At 30.4% G+C, this 16,583-nt stretch overlaps 3 protein-coding genes across 3 annotated transcripts; 1 reads left to right on the top strand and 2 right to left on the bottom strand.

Moving 5' to 3' along the window:
• Positions 1-1,458: 1,458 nt before the first annotated feature.
• LOC145335230 (uncharacterized) lies at positions 1,459-4,523 on the bottom strand. Its single transcript, XM_080180964.1, has 4 exons — positions 4,519-4,523; positions 4,191-4,337; positions 3,712-3,789; positions 1,459-3,409 (listed from the first exon to the last, which is right to left on the bottom strand). Exons 1-4 carry the CDS (start codon positions 4,521-4,523, stop codon positions 3,133-3,135), a joined length of 507 nt encoding a protein of 168 aa, XP_080037090.1. The 3' UTR covers positions 1,459-3,132.
• Positions 4,524-4,602: 79 nt separating this feature from the next.
• On the bottom strand, positions 4,603-10,996 carry LOC145335229 (putative neutral sphingomyelinase). Its single transcript, XM_080180963.1, has 13 exons — positions 10,976-10,996; positions 9,327-9,399; positions 8,796-8,874; positions 8,482-8,563; positions 7,739-7,820; positions 7,297-7,384; positions 7,035-7,099; positions 6,662-6,758; positions 6,348-6,406; positions 5,836-5,887; positions 5,551-5,613; positions 5,091-5,167; positions 4,603-4,709 (listed from the first exon to the last, which is right to left on the bottom strand). Exons 1-13 carry the CDS (start codon positions 10,994-10,996, stop codon positions 4,603-4,605), a joined length of 945 nt encoding a protein of 314 aa, XP_080037089.1.
• An 892-nt stretch (positions 10,997-11,888) lies between these two features.
• On the top strand, positions 11,889-15,389 carry LOC145335029 (protein transport protein Sec61 subunit beta-like). Its single transcript, XM_080180711.1, has 5 exons — positions 11,889-12,157; positions 12,696-12,773; positions 13,402-13,523; positions 14,353-14,446; positions 15,173-15,389. The coding sequence occupies exons 1-4, from the start codon at positions 12,151-12,153 to the stop codon at positions 14,440-14,442; spliced, it is 297 nt and encodes a 98-aa protein (XP_080036837.1). The 5' UTR covers positions 11,889-12,150; the 3' UTR covers positions 14,443-14,446; positions 15,173-15,389.
• Positions 15,390-16,583: the final 1,194 nt, after the last annotated feature.

Below are 16,583 nucleotides of genomic sequence, written 5' to 3'. Positions count from 1 at the left end.
CACATTTTTCTCCATATCTTCAGTGTATGGTCCGATTTTCAAATTTTTTTCAGTTATAGATATCAAAATTAAATTTCCCGTCTTTTAAAGAAGACAACCATGACGGCCAGACTGCCTTTTCAGCAGGTTTTAGGCTTTTTTTTATATTTTTAACATTTTTCTCCATATCTTCAGTGTTTATAGTCTGATTTTCAAAATTTTTTCAGTTGTAGATATCAAAACTAAATTTCCCGTCTTTAAAGGAAATAACCATGACGGCCAGACTGCCTTTTTAGCAGGTTTTAGGCTATTTATAAATATATTTCACACTTTTTTCCATATCTTTAGTGTATATGGTACGATTTTCCAAATTTTTGAAGTTTTTAAGGATTTAAAAATTAAATTTTTTGTCGTTTTAAGAAAACAACCATGGCGGCCAGACTGCCTTTTATCAGGTTTTTGGCTATTTTTATATTTTTTACATATTTCCCAATAGCTTTGTTTATTTTGATCCAATTTTCAAACTTTTATGGGATATCAGTATCAAAATAATTTTTCCCATTGTTATGAGCATCTTTAATATAATTTACTTAGACCATCGTCATCATACAAAATAAAACAAGGTTTCATATTTATTTTATCCAATAAATCTATTCTTGATTTTAGTAAAAACCTTTTAAATCTACCTGTACGTATTCCCATCTACGATTTTTTGTGCTTCGCTACTTATGGATGTTGTCATCCTTGTTTTGATTGTTGCTAACATGGGCCTGGGTTTATAGTCATTAAAATTTAACTTGAAGTTGGTTTTAGGGTCGGTATTCAGCAACAGCTTGATATCATAACACTTAGAGCCAAACATTTTAAAATCCAGGGACTAAGATTTAAAACCCTCGAAAAATCTTTAGTACTGCGTATTTTCGGCCCCTTTAAAATAATCATGAACAAAATAATCTTTGGATAAAAAAATCTGTCAAATATTTTGAATTAAATATTTTGGCCGAAAGATAGGTTTTAGTTCAATGAAAATTTAATCGAATTGAAAACCTTATTAGAGCCTGTATGTACCCTGAATTTGTACTGTGATATATCTAAATAAAAGACTATAACACCGGCCTCGGACTAGACTCAGTAGAGCTGTAATAACATCACAATTAATTGAACCGGAATTTTAAATTATTATTTCATCTTCTATGAAAATTTGACTATGCAAATATCTTTAATATGTAAATAATTTTGACTGGTGTCAGTTTTTAATCTAATGATTCTAGGATTGATTATGCATATTTTATGTATAATATATTAATCTTGCTAATTTGATAGGTAGGTATTTTAAATTTGAAATTAATTCTAAAAAAATCCTCCAATTCTATTTAAAAAATCTTAAAATATCGATACACCACTCGAATAGCATATTAGATGATACTGAGCTTAAACAAAACAAAAATTAAATTAAATCTGTCACTCTTAATCAATACATTTAGACAAATTAAATAAGTAAAAACGATGCTCTCGTTAAAAAATACAATTCACGAAAAAAAAGATACTTTTCATTGATTAGAGCTGAAAAGTTTGGCTACTTAAAACAGTGAATTCGGGGAAAAGTTCAGCTATGTTAATTCTTATGTAAAAGTAACAGGATATCTTTCTGTCTGCGTGTGTCTGTTTGTCTGCACCAAAGGATCTCGCTAACAGCTGAACCAATATGGTTATCATTTACAGTGAAGCTTCTCATAGGACCTGGAAAAATTTATAACTATTTTGGGGGGGAGGATAACACCATCCTACCAAGAGAAATCGCCCCTAGAAAAAGGTTACCCTCTAGGGACATAGACGCTACAGTTATGTTATAATAAACACTGTACGTACAGATTAAAAAGCTCATCTTTTCTGATTACTCACATAAATCACCTGAATAATGAAAATAATAAAATAGAAATAAATTTATAAATGCATTTGCCTTTATAAACCCGAAAGATGATTTAATATTTGAATAAGCCAAACACTAAAACTCTCTTTCATGAATAGTTCTCCAGTAAACTCACTTACATGACAATTGAAAGCAAATTGGATTGAATATTGAATACATATGTTCAGTGTTGTGGATCCGCATTGATTGTATGCGGATCCGGATCCGGATCCTCCAAATTTGGTCAGTGCAGATCCGGATCCGGATCCTTGACAATAAAAATAAAATCACCAAATTTTTCAAAAAATATTTCATTTGTTCCTTAATCTCGAAGCCAAAAATACTTAATAAGTCTGAACCTAAACCTTAAAGATTGGCTCTCATCACGAGAATGTCTTTGTAAGTGACTATTTTAAATAAATTTAGGTAGATTTTTCCATTTTTTCCGCATTTTTTGAGTCCAAGGATCCGGATCCTTGGACTCAAAAAAGTGCCGATCCTTACGGATCCGGATCCACAACTCTGCATATGTTATAAGTTGATGGACAAGATAATAAAAATTTACTATCAACGATATAATTTAGTTCAAATCATGCAATATTTGAATAAATTAGGCTAAATTAACAAAATTTTCCTCTAAAAGTATCTAAGAAAATCTCAAAAAAGAGTTCAAACCATATAAGAGAAGACTATAAAAAAGGAAAGTTTATAAGAATAAAATCTATCGTTTAAATCTTTTTAACTCTACACAAAAACTTTATACAATAGGTTCTAAAAATGTTTAGAATAAAAACTATAACTAAATAATAATATGAAAGCATTCCATTAAAATTTCATGTTTAAAATCTCAATCATTTGACTGGTCAAAAATAAATATTAATTGTTTATCACATTTAGATTTTGTACTTGAATTACTTATAACTTTAAATCTCTACCTATATTATATTATCATAAAAATAAATATATTTTATGTACTTATGTGATTTTTTAACTATTGCATTGGATACAACAAATCGAGTCAACAAATTTCAAAAGCAGAAAACAAACCTATTTTGAATTATCATTATTATATTATCATAAAAATAAATATATTTAAGTTCTTATGTGATATTTTTAACTATTGCATTGGATACAACAAATCAAGTCAATAAATTTCAAAGGCAGAAAACAAACCTATTTTGAAGACTTTATCAATGATAAAAAAAAATACATTTTTAGCTTTTCTAACTTACTCTATTACCGTATCATAGCTTGCTGCCAATAATTGGTGGAAGTCTATCGCCCCTTTCTTTTATTTCCTCATCATAATCTAGCACAGTATCCGTAGATGAGGACGACATTATATTCCCGCCATTTTGTACAGCAACAGCTGATTCGCTGCTGTGTGACGTCATTGTTATTTTCGCGCCATTTCTGGTATGTACAGCTGATCCATGTTGTGCGGTCATCATGAGGTGGGCATCACATTCTGGGTCTGCAACGTGGTTGTCAAGGATGCAATCCAATGTTGATAGGGTTGATCTAAAAATGAAAAAGATTAACAGTAAAGTCACAATGGTACATTTACATGGCATTGAACGGATTACATTACTTATTTACCTATATTAGTGATTCTAAATTATTTTTGTAAAATATGATTGAATTTAATAAATAAGGCTTTTTTTAACAATTCTTGATATTTCTTAGTGTATAGTAAAATATAAGAATTTTTTCGGATCAGTGCCTTGTAGTTTTATTATTAAATTGAAGAAAAAATACTTAAGCAGGTACATTTCGTAGAACTATAGTAAAATAGTAGAATACAAATTAAACAAACAACTAACCTCAAAGCATTCTGCTCTTGCCTTGCAAATATAAGAATCATCAGAATTGCAAAGAAGAAAGCAACCACCAAGATTAACCTACAAATAAATCAAGAATAATGGAGTACATAAGTATGATGATTCCTATGACTAATTTCAATACTGAGATTGTAATATAACGTCTTTATTCCAACTAGCCCCTGAGATTCTAATTTTCTATGGTTGTATCTAATCGCTAAACACAGAAAAGAAGAAAAATTGTACTTTAAATTAGAATGGTACCCACTTTGTAATCAGCAAGCTCTCTCTTTTGTTAGCCCAGAAACCTTGGGTAGGTACTTTTGTCAAAATTATTTCCCAAACATTTACAACCAATAATTCTAATCTTCACAAGGGGCAAATTTGTTCAACATTATTTTTTGTTTATTTGTTATTTATATCCAAATCCATAGTCTTATCTCTGCGTAACCATAAAGAAAGTAAACTGTTTATTAACTTACCTAGCCAGAAAGATCAGTAAATCAATAAGGACAGGAGGCACCCATTGGGTTGTCAGCGAGTCTGGTGGTGGTATAAAACTCGAAAAAATCAGAACTACACATAACAAAGCAAAGACAATGTAACCGATCTTTGCTTTCTCAGTCTCCCTGATAATTTTTGATAATAGATATTTGCAGAATAAAGTGATTTTATTTATTTTATTTTATTAAAAACAGCCATTTAAAACCTTCTTTGTATTGCTTGCTTAAACATGTACTACATATTATCCCTTAAAATTGTGAACTTAAGCTTAGTTTCTGCTTAATATAGATGAATGAACGAAAACACTTCATATCTACTATAGTTTCGAAAAAATCGCATTGTAAATAAAATCATTTTTTTCATCAAATGCTTAATAGAACTCAAATGAATTTAGACATAATGTCTAAAAATAAAATCCGCAAAATCTGAAATATCCACATTCCTAATAGATGTATGTAAGATATCCTTTGCCTTCTTTACTACTTCTCGTTTTGTATCTAAAATAAGAATTAGTTATTATTAAATAAATCATCGTATTGATTTCCTTCATTTATCTCATAACATCATATCCTGATAAAGTACATGTCCAAGATTAACATTATGAAAAACATACAAAAGCATGGGTAACTAAACTAATAATCCGATGGATGCATCATAAGTCTTATCAGGTGTGCTATCCTTGAAATTTCTGATTTTGGGTGCTTTCACTCCAAACTCTTTCTTGGACCCCCCCCCCCCCCCCACCCTACTCTTAATTTTTAAGTTTTGAAGAAAAATATGTCTAGCCCTGCGGGACTTCTAGTCTTACATTAACCTAAAATAACTGTCAAGAATACGTCTTGGTTACAAAGTTCTTTGTTTTACAATCTGGATATTACCTAGTTCTTTAAGTATAGAGTTACATCTAACATAATCTCTGATGGAAGTTTCAAGATATCTTGCTTGTTTTCTTCGCCTAGATCAAATAATATACTTATTGTAAAAATATTGTGGCTATGATTAATTTGTTAGAAAGTTTTAATTTAGCTAAAATACAATCACCTGAAAATGTAAAATGTTTTTTTATAAAAAGTTTTTGTCATAATTTTAAGCATTTACTAATATATATCAAACTCTGAAATGCCCATTCATGAAACTTTCCATCCATTTAACAAGTATTAAAATAGCATTATAGTTGTCATCGCATCGTATTCCTAAAAATAAAAAGACTAATTCTAGTTTTGTAAGCCCCGAGAATATCTATAATACAATACATGATTTTTCAGAATGGAGGAGATTCGGTTCTAATCCAGCGGACATTAATCAGTTACGAAGTCATACTGGGAAAAAAATGTTCACCTGATCAACAGTTTAGCGGCCACAGCTTCGTGGTCAGAATAGGAAAAGCTTTTGCCTGGAACTCTGAAAATTTACAAATATAATCTTTATAATGCAAAAAGTTTTTTTAACCAAAGGATAATTGCAAATGCGCTAAATATATCAGTAGCAATAAATCTTACTTTTACACTTCTCTGAAGTACCAAAATATTTAATAGCAAAGTAAAGTAACAAAGTTTTAGCATTTAAATTATGAAAAAAGCATTATTACATTCATTGTCTTATGCTTGTATATTTATAGGATACCTGCTTGGTAAGGGCAGAACACAGCTAACAGTTTCGGCGTCAATGTTTGGTCCTAAAACAATTTTTAGATGTTTTTATCCAATAGAACTTACTAAATGAATTAATAGTTACTGACTGCTAGGCCCATTGTGGGAGGGGGATGTAACGTGTCGTCCCTCCACTTTCTATTTTTTTTTATTAAACTAAGTAGGTATTTACTGGTATGGAGGTACTCTCCTTAAAATAGATAAAATTCTTCTTATCACATATAAGAAGCTTCACTGTAAAGCTGAACCATCATGGTCTTGCGCAAGGCGAGATAAATCGTTACAGGCCCACATATGATATAGCCGTCGTATATAAAATTGCTTTTATATAAGGATTATTCACAATTATTCATGGAAATTTTTTTTTTAATGTTATAATAAACAAAAAAATATTTCTTGCAAGGCTTCATGGTCTGATGTCTAATTTTAGTCGACAAGGGACAACAAAGAAGATGTCTTTAATATGATTTTAAAAAATAAAATTACCTGGCATATACAAAATATAATCTATTCTTTTTCCGTCCGGGCTATCTCGTAAAGCAGATCTAAACATGATTTCATAAAAATAACATTATAGATACATTTATGGAGAAAAAAATTGTTTGGAAGATGCTATGCAAATATTATATAACAAATAAATCAATACCATACTTAATCAAAAGAAAAGATGGTATGTAAATTTAAAAAACTAAAAAAAACATACAAATAAAATAAAAATAAAGGTGGAGTACCTAATAAGTTTTAAAAAGGAAAAATGTAAAAAAAATTAATAACTATTGAAACTAGAGCAATGTTCTTACCTGGGTGTATAGGAGTTACCAGGTGTTTCATTCGTCTCTCCTCCCTCATTTCCATTTCCCTCGACCCAAGCGTCCAGCAAGGGTGTCACATACTTCACTAGAATAAAAATAAAAACAATTGCATTCACTTTCAGCAAAATATTCAAACGGATTCTTTTATTTACAGTTACGAAAGTAACTGATGTTCCACTTCTATTTTTCTATTTTTTAGATGAGAACCCCTCAGTTTTTTAGTACAATTGAAACATATCTTATATATAAAAATAGTTAAAACCATTAAATTGTCAATAGCAACCTTTCTATTGAAAAAAAACACAATATTTAAGCTACAAAAGGACGAAAAAAAGGGTAGGTACCTAAGTGTAAGTTATACCTATTTGATAAGGAACATCTTTAGGTTCATTGTTGAAATCCCCAGCGTATAAGGTCAGGTCAGCACTAAAACAAATTTAAAAATAGACTTCTATCACAACTTCATTGGGGTGTACAAACTAGCAGTGTATAATTTTTTCAATAGAATATTTTAACCTTCATAAGGGGTGATTTAGTTAGTATCATAATTGGGGGTTACATCAATTTATCGACAATCGTCTTATCACTTAAAATCCCTGGATGCCACAGAATGGCAGGCATACCTGGAAGAAGAAAGTTTTATCCACTGCGCACTCTCAACACCGTGAACTACTCTATGTCCAATGTAAATATCCTGTGCAGTCAAGAAAACTTAATTTCATTCAGTATATGGAAGAAATAGTAATCTTAATACAGTTAGGATTAATTATGCAGGAAGTATTGCACTTTATTAATTAGTTAAAATAAACTCTAAAAATAGTTTTCTTTCCTTAAGTGGATTGTAGTTGTAAGTTGCATGGAAATGTGATGTAAATATGTGTATATTGAATCCCTACAGTTCATAGAGTTGTTTATTTCTATACCTAGTATTAGTAATTTGAATTTAGGAATAGGGCAATTAAAAATACATTATTCTACCTAAAAATTATCAAACAATAAAGATTGATGATTATATATAAACAACTCAATCCTTGAAATCAATTTGTCCAACCCCGAGTCCCTTGCCTCCAAACCAATCTCCATGTGTAATTCTATGGGGGTATCCGTTCAAACCAAAATGATGGAAAGTTACATCGTTGATTCTTGTCTAAAAGAAAGAAAAATTTAACCGAATAATGTAGTCAAAACGTATGATGATATTTGTAGGTTCTTGTTATTTGGAAACATTTCTAATATTTAGTTATTAGAAAAATCCCTAAATTAGCTGATATATTATTTCTAAGCTATTAGCTAATTGTGACATATGTCCAGATTTATTATACCTGAAACTTATAGGTAGAAGATTGAATATAAGAACATTGAATAGTAGGTAGAATCAAATCAAACCCAAGGACGTCCAAGTTCTTTGATTAATTTTTGGGGGTGGGGGGGGGGGTGGTAAAGATTTGGTAAGGGTTAATATATCTAGTGTAATTCGCAAATTTTTGTGGGTGTCTAAAAGTTGGAGGTAGGTTGTGCCAAAATTCCGGAAAGGTGTGAGTTTTAAGTCTAAATAACAGGAGTAAAACGATAATATTCACTAAATATGTTTATTCCTTATTGAATAGAACCATGGACAAAAAAATTTATATTTTTATATTTAACAAATATTATCGTTCTACTACCTACTGTTTTTAAGCCTTAAAACTCACACCTTTTCGGAATTTTAGCACAACATACTGCTTCCCTGAATCTACCTAAAGTGCTAAATAAGTGGCTTTCTATCTGACAAAAAATCCACAAGGAAAGTTTACAGATGGATAACCTACCTTAGAAAAAATGCAGGTACCAGTTCCAATAATCCCATTGTCGAAAAAGTGATGGTATGGTAGAACAGATGCCACCAAAGATCTAAATTAAATAAAACTACAAATTCCCAACTTAATCCCAGTATTAATCCTAACATTTTATATCAATACTGTAATTGAAGATAAAGCATAAAAATACCATGAACAGAAAAAATAAAAAATAATATGTAATTAAAATGTTAAGTAAACAGTAAAAATATGATAATCTATTCCCCAGGTACAAGAGATATAATTTAATTATAAAAAAAACTTTGAGAGAACAAGAAAACCCTAACCTTATGGTTTCGAAATCACTTCGTTTCCAAACTTCTTGAAGCAGCACAATATCGTAGTCCTGGGCAGCCAAGTATTCTCCTGTTAATATATAATAAAGGGATAAGAAAATTAAATATTTGCTATCAACATCGTTTATTAAAAAATGATTTGCCTAATCTTTAATTGATAAACATTAAATCCACAAAATAAGAAAAATTTTCTTAGACCTTACCCCATATTGAAAGGTAAATCAATTAGTATAAAACTACCACACAGTGTTAGCACCAGCTACCAGATAATCAAAATTTACCTTATAGTTTTCTTAAGATTTTAAATTGCTACTTTGTCGACTTTTATTTACTTTAGGTAATAAATCGCACCAAGAAAAAAAATACCCAATCTCCCCAAGCGGCCTCTGAGATCGAAGCCGCTAGTGTTTAAGATTAGGACAAAATTCTTAAATACATAATTAATCACATTTATATTATTCTTCGCTTTATCTTTAAATTCTAAATTAAGCAATTAATATTTATCTTTATCCTTGCCTATACTTTGCATGCGTTCTACTCTGTCCTTGGAAATTCCTCCCCCCAGACCCCAACAGTTCAGGGTTAACACATTAACCTAAATATAAATAAATTATTGTTTTATTTCAGTTTATCATATTTGAACAAAATTAAAATATTACATTTTGACTTCAAACACTGTAATAAACTATGTCTGAGATGAACAATCATTTAACTGGAGATTTGTCGCAAATGTAGGCTAAAAGTTTTTTAAGCATTTTTTTTGCGTTGACTTTAAGTTGGTCAATTTTTAATTTTCTTTTAATTTGATCTATAATTTTCTTTCTAGAAATCTTTTCTATTTGCTTCCAAAGTGACCGTAGAATATTCATATATTTGACTGCTGCACATATTATAGATAACAAAGCTGGGGTGCATTTAGTTCAAACATACAAACATGTTTTATATCAAGAATCGAACAAAGTGATATTATACATACAGCATGACCCTCGAAAAAGTATTTTTAAGCATCTGCAGCCCTTATTTCTCAATGAATTATTAAAAAATGCATATGTCCTTGTTCTCTATAGTATTCCACGTAAGTAGATATAAAAGTATTTTTTTTACCTCCATTAACACCGGAGATTTTTAGAGCTAAAGTTTTGAAAAAGTGACTGAGAAAAAGAATTTTTTTTTGTTTCTCTTATTTTTTGGATAGTTATATTATGTTTTTCTGGCAACTGAATAATGAGACACAAAGAAAAACAAGTTAACTAAATATTTCTTTTTTATTCCACAAAAAAATATAAATTTTTAATGGCAAAAAATACTACTGAATGAATTGATTATTTGCAAATTTTAGGTTATTTATTAACCCTTATTTATAGAAAAGGATTAATTATGACAGTTGCTCCGCCTACTTTTCTGACATCTCAATTATTTAATAGGGGGTAAATTAAGCTTTTTAGACTAAAAAATCATTATCTTTATTTTTATTTTCTTTATAACTTTTTTGTTATATAAGTTAGGATTGTGAAACAAAAACAATTTTCCTGCTATATTCATAGAGATTTATTTGGTTTTTTAATCTTAAACAATTTTGCCTAATAAGTAAGTTTTTCAAAATATCATTAAACTAAAAAGACTCAAAAAATATGTGTAAAAAAATGTTTTTTACTCAAAAACTAAATTTTTTATTTCATTTTTGTATAAAGTTTCTGCTAGTAACAAAAATAAAAGGATTTCTAGCTTAATTTTGTTAAAAAAGTCGTTTCATGTTAAAAGTTACTTTTTCCTCAGTCACTTTTTCAAAACTTTAGCACTAAAAATCTCCGGTGTTAATGGAGGTAAAAAAAATATTTTTATATCTACTTACGTGGAATACTATAGAGAACAAGGACATATGCATTTTTTAATAATTCATTGAGAAATAAGAGCTGCAGATGCTTAAAAATACTTTTTCGAGGGTCATGCTGTATATTTAAATAAATAAAACATAACACATTCTGGCGTTTTCCTCTGCGCTGCGGCTAGGCAGGCTAGGGAGCCGGGCGCTGCGGTCATAGTTTTTCGTTGGCTGGGGAAGGAGGGAGGGGGGGGGGGGGTACGTGTAATAAAATTTTCAAAAATGTAAAAAATGAAACAAAAATTCTAAGAGGATAATACCCACATTCTAAATCAATCTTATAAAATACCTCAATTTCTTCGGAAGCCATAATCTAATAAAATAAATTTATTCTCCTAACTAGACTTTTAAATATTTTCTTTACATCATTTTCATAATATTCTGGTATAAATTTATTTCTCTGGAATCAAAATATTTTTAAAATTTTAACAACAAAACAAAGTAATTATCATATTGTAATTTTTAGCGAGAAAGTATTACAGAAAAACTTTACAACGATATGATTTATTACAATTTTTACAATGTCAATGTCAAAAAATGAGTAATAACGCAAATAAAAGTCGATAAAAATCAATTTTACTAATGTTTACAAAAGATTACTGAATAACAATATAGATTTTCTAGCAGACAACTAAATTTGAACCAATGAAAAATCTTCGAAAATAATTTGGACCAATAAAAATGTTCCAAGTTGATAGCAGAACCGGTTTTAAAATTTGAGAGCGCAAATGCCGCAATTATTTTTTCGGTTACATTTCCTTCACTTGTAAAAAGGGACGACAAAAGTTAAAATAATCAATCGATGCTTAAAAGTCTGTGTGTACTTTTAAGGATCGCTGAACCGATTTGGTTTTTCGTTGCCCATTGTAACCCTGGAAACCTGGGAAGGTTTATAACTATTTAATGGGAGGATACCACCACCCTTCTAAGAAAAATCACCTCTAGAAAAAATAACCCTCACAATTATTTTTACTTTTTCTATATGAAACTTAATTTGAAAATAAGAGTCGACTTCCCCAAATTTCGTTTAAGTGCCCCAGAAGCGTGACCGCAATATTTTATAAAAATGAATTTTTTTAACTAGAAATTAATTTATTAATTGTGCAAACTACATAACAAATTTGATATCCCTGTCTAATTTGTAAAACTGCCTGTGATTGGCCAATAAATCTCCAACAGACGAAATTTCAGCTAATCAGCGCTCAGTTGTTTTGTTTACATCCTGAGTTCTGACCAATAGGAGCACAGCTTTCACTTTTTGTCTGCTTTTCAATATTTGTGACGTATACCGGATTGTCTGCTAGAATACAATTAGTTAGTGTTGAGTTGGAGTTTTATACAATATTATAAAGAATAACTCAGCTAATTTTTAAGTGTTTGTATTATTATATTATAAGACCTTTTAAAGGCGAAGAGGTTGATTACCGAATAGATCTTGTTAAATTCTCAAATTAAACACATAAAATGCCAGGTATTATAGTGAAATCAATATTTTAGAGTTGTAAGATTTTTTTTGTCTGAAGCTTAAGAGATTTAAAAAGCTACAGAACAAATGAGTTCTCCTTTACTAGACAGCTTCACATATATCCTGATAGGGTTTTTGGCTGTTTAGATTTTGCCTTGATGGTAAGAACAACTAAATGCTGGGGACACAGCTAGTCGCTAGTTTAATATATAAAAGTTTTATTTGAGTATCTAAAAACACTCCTTTAGGCTTCGAAAATTTTATTCTATCAAAAAATCCCTTTCTATACACGTTCCGGGGAAATTTTAACGTATTTGGGTGATGTATTACCTCCTTATTTTGTCTTGTAAATGCTCCCAAAAAGTCTAGCTTTAAAGCTAGAGGGGCGTAGTCTCTAGTTGTACAACAAATATTTATTTCATTTTTCTATGTTTTTTTTGTTAAGAAATTTTACCTAGAATTTCCCTTAGATCTAATATTCTGCTTAATTTATCCTATTTTACAAAATGTATCCTCATACTTACCAACCATTTTCTAATTGAAGGACCCGCTGCTAGTAACACAAATGTTGGAGCTGGATCTCCTAGAACCACCTCTTCACCTCGTGCCGGAGGAAGCGCAGGTAGATATTAGTAGATAGATAGATAGACGTCTATAGATAGTTAGGTATTCTTATAACATGAATAAGTAGATATCTAAACAAAATGACTAAAAATTAAATTCAGTTCTATCTTATATTTTATTAATATGGTGAGGGATTAATGGAGTGTTTGCAATGGTTTGTTTTAATTTATAAATTATCTTGTTTAACAGGTATCACCATTAATTTGTTTCCTGGGATAGTTGTAATACCTTCTTAAAATGTCTCTGAGCCTTACTTTATTATAATTTTAATTTAAGCCTAGGCAATAAAAAAAATTCTCTAAAATTTTGCTGGTTGATTATTCCTCAGCTAGAAAATTAGGATTATATCTTTGCTGAAGGGATTTTCCTTAAGTATTGATATTCTACTTAGATAAAAGGCAGAGCTTGAATTTGCTTTGTCCTTGACAAACTTTAGATTTACAAATCAGAAAGCTAGTCAAAAAAAAAAAAATTTCTTAGGCTGAAGTTGAATTCAAAATATGTGTGGTTTGAAGACTTAAGAAGAGAACCTATTTATTTTCTTTTTATCATGGTATCTATTTACTTAATCCTTTAGACTACCTAATATTATTGGTATAGCCTCTCTGATTCTATTCTGTTGTTAGGTGGAGCCAGACAGAGAAAGGGAACAAGCTCCGGACGTACAACCACAACTGCTGCCAGAGCCGGAGGCACCTCTTCTGGTGGAATGTGGAGATTCTACACTGATGACTCTCCCGGAGTTAAGGTATTGATCAGGGATAGGGCTTATCCTGACGAAAAACTATTTGGCCTTTAACTGTCAAGTCTGCAATCCTATTTTATAAAATAGTAAGCTTTTTTTGTCTGTAGCGAAGGATTTTGCTAACCGCTAAACCGATATGGGTATCCTTGAAAGCGAGGCATCTTATAGGTCCTGAGATGGTTTTGTGCTATTTTATTTTTATATAAAAGCCTGGGTATGGTTTTAGGCTATTTTTGTCCTGCCATTTCCATTCGAATGTAATGCCCCTAGATTCTTGGGGCGCAGCCGCTTGTTTATTGATATAGCATTTCAAAAAATCATATTTTGACAAAAACAGTCATGTTTACGATCCGTAAGCAATCAAATATGCATCATCAGAGTATATTTTCTGTTTTATTTCAATTTCTATAGAAGACTTTAAGGGAGGTTGACACAACACTTAAAATGATGAAAATAGAGCAATTTCTTTTGGGAAAGGGGAGGTACTATCCAATTCCACAATGGATTAAAACCTTCCTGGAACATATTCTATTATATAAAGCAGCAAGTTTTTTTGTTAAAAGCTGAGGAACCCAATAAATACTACACTGATTGGCTTCTCTTTGTTCAGTAATCTTCACATAGGTCCTTTGATGGTTTTAGGCTGTTTTAGTTTCTAGCCATTCTCTTCCCTTTTAAAAGAGCCCTTAGATGTCCGGGGATTAGCCGCTAGTAAATTATAAACCTTGATTATTAAGAATTGCGTTCATCAGTTAGCAAGATCTCTTTCTACAGACCCTAGACATCATGTTACTAGGAAACTGACAACTAATTAATTGTAATTTTTGTTTAGGTTGGACCCGTCCCTGTTTTGGTAATGGCCCTGCTATTTATTGCCTGTGTTTTCATGCTTCACATCTGGGGAAAATACAACAGAGCATAGATAGGTAAGGTTCATTTAATCATTAATAGAGTTGAGGCAATGGTAGAAAATTAACAAGGATTTTTAAAGACTTCCAACAACAGGAGGGGGCTGTTATGTGATATAGGCTAAAGATACGGATATTCAATTAAACTTTCTGATAACCATTTACGTAAAACTTGGTGTAAGGGAGGAAGGATAAAATGGACGTTGGACTGAAAATATCATTGGAACCCAAGGTTTTATAACCACCATATCTTATTTATTGGCTCTAAACCTTTTTTTTTTATCGAATTTTTTATTTTTCTGTTGAAGGGATATAAAATCTTGGATATTGTGGGACAGGGGAATTTTTGTCGTTAACTTAGGTTGCTAATATGGTTATCAAATATTGGTCAATAGTATACGATAAATTTGGTTGTTATTGTTAGAGAAACATTTTATCAGGGTATTTGAGAATCTTTTACAATATCACACATTCTATATCCATTCGTATTGGCCAATTATTCTAAAATTTTAATCAACAGAGGGGCTAATTTTGTTTATCATGTGATTTATATAAATTTGGCATCACTTTATAATCATGATATAAGATGTAACCATAGGAAAGTGGGTTTTAAATGGAAAAAATGCATTAAAAATTCACTAAATTTACAATGAATGTTTTTTTAAAATCATGATACGTAAAATTCCACTTTGTAATTTATGCTGGTTGTGGATTGTGTTTAAGTAATTTATTTAATTTTTTCAGGTTAATTTGAAGAACTCAAGTACCAAAATAGAAAGCTACAAAACAAGAGAATGACGGTCTTAACTGCTGTTTAAAAGTACTTTGGCTGAATTCTCAAATCTCAAATACTTTTTACCATGTGGTGTGTCATTAATTGAATGCGCATTTATATTCAAACATTTTTTATTATGAATTGTTTTTGATATTTATTATGTATAATAAATTTTACCTGTTAAAAGGTTTTTATGTATTAAAATTTTATGATAGTTAGGGTGAGGCGGGGCTAAACCACTAATTTTTCGTGTTTTTTTTAATGGGATAAATACTAATATTTTCAAATGAAACTAAGACCATTAGAAAGCTTACGGAAAAGACTATCAGGTCCTAAAAGGACGTTATCCTAGGACTTTTAGAATTTTGTCATAATTGAACTCAAAGAAATTACCGAACTTTACCAAAGAAAACCTGAAAATTGATCTTAAAAATCGAATTTGAATTTTTTTTCGATGTTACCGAAAAAGACCCCGCGCGAACTTTGGTCATTATTGAAAAAAAATATTAACTCTACATTTAAGCTCTCAACGGATTTGGAAAGAGCTGGCAATTCTTAGTTCAAAAGGTTATTACGGATCAGTTCTAGGTCTTGCCAATTTTTGTGTAGGTCGATCTTTACACACATAGGTGAAAAATTTTTTGAAAAAATTTTTTGAAACCCAAGAAGTACCCTTAAAATTTCATTTTATACTTTTTTGTAGGCAATTTAATAAGGAACAAATTTGCTCTTATGTTTTTTTTCTGTCATTTGAAAGGAACAAGAAGATTAAGGTCATTTTATGAAGGTGGGTAAAAAAATACTGGTTTAGCCCCTTACCGGTCTATGCCCCGCTTGACCCTATACTTTTTCGAGGCTCTCTACATTAGGTAATTAGCCTAGCTGCTTTGTAGCCTTGTCTGCTGTTCTATGATAAGGGTCCGTCCTATGTCCAGCATGGAGAGTTTATTTTCGTTAATTTAGGCATGTTAGAATATTCCTATCAATTTCAGATTTTGTATGGTGATTCCTGTAGTAGTAAGATACAATTTGGAAAGCGTAGCAATTTTATAATCGTTACCAGAATGTCCGTAGGTTCATTCTAAACATGTATAGGTATTTAAAACTTTTAACAACAAATTTTTATGTGATTTTCCGACTGATGTAATTTTTAGAATACTGATTCCTAGGACAACAAAGTACAATGTTATAAGCGAAGTATCTCTATAATAAAATCCTAAAACTGTAAGCAAGTTATTTGACATTACCCTTTTATAATTATTTAAGCAGTTTTTCAACAAATTACTTAGGTATCTACTTAAAATTTTGTTTCGACTTTTATACATTTAAATTCTATTTTCGATTACTTATGGGCTGTTATTCAGACAATTAATTCCATTT

Source organism: Acartia tonsa, chromosome 13 (assembly GCF_053477335.1).
Source record: "Acartia tonsa isolate MP-2025a chromosome 13, ASM5347733v1, whole genome shotgun sequence".
Classification (NCBI taxonomy): domain Eukaryota; kingdom Metazoa; phylum Arthropoda; class Copepoda; order Calanoida; family Acartiidae; genus Acartia; species Acartia tonsa.
Note: the sequence above shows the minus strand (reverse complement) of the source record. Positions and strands in the feature narration are given on the sequence as shown.

Coding starts and splice junctions, on each gene's coding strand:
- LOC145335230 (XM_080180964.1), bottom strand. Junction 3,790..4,190: donor TTACTGATCTTTCTGGCTAG/GTAAGTTAATAA, acceptor ATTTATTTGTAG/GTTAATCTTGGTGGTTGCTT. Junction 3,410..3,711: donor CAAGAGCAGAATGCTTTGAG/GTTAGTTGTTTG, acceptor TTTCATTTTTAG/ATCAACCCTATCAACATTGG.
- LOC145335229 (XM_080180963.1), bottom strand. CDS start 10,996: ATGGCTTCCGAAGAAATTGAG. Junction 9,400..10,975: donor TGGCTTCCGAAGAAATTGAG/GTATTTTATAAG, acceptor ATTTATATTTAG/GTTAATGTGTTAACCCTGAA. Junction 7,821..8,481: donor GTACCTGCATTTTTTCTAAG/GTAGGTTATCCA, acceptor TCTTTCTTTTAG/ACAAGAATCAACGATGTAAC.
- LOC145335029 (XM_080180711.1), top strand. Junction 12,774..13,401: donor TCGTGCCGGAGGAAGCGCAG/GTAGATATTAGT, acceptor TTCTGTTGTTAG/GTGGAGCCAGACAGAGAAAG. Junction 13,524..14,352: donor ATGACTCTCCCGGAGTTAAG/GTATTGATCAGG, acceptor ATTTTTGTTTAG/GTTGGACCCGTCCCTGTTTT.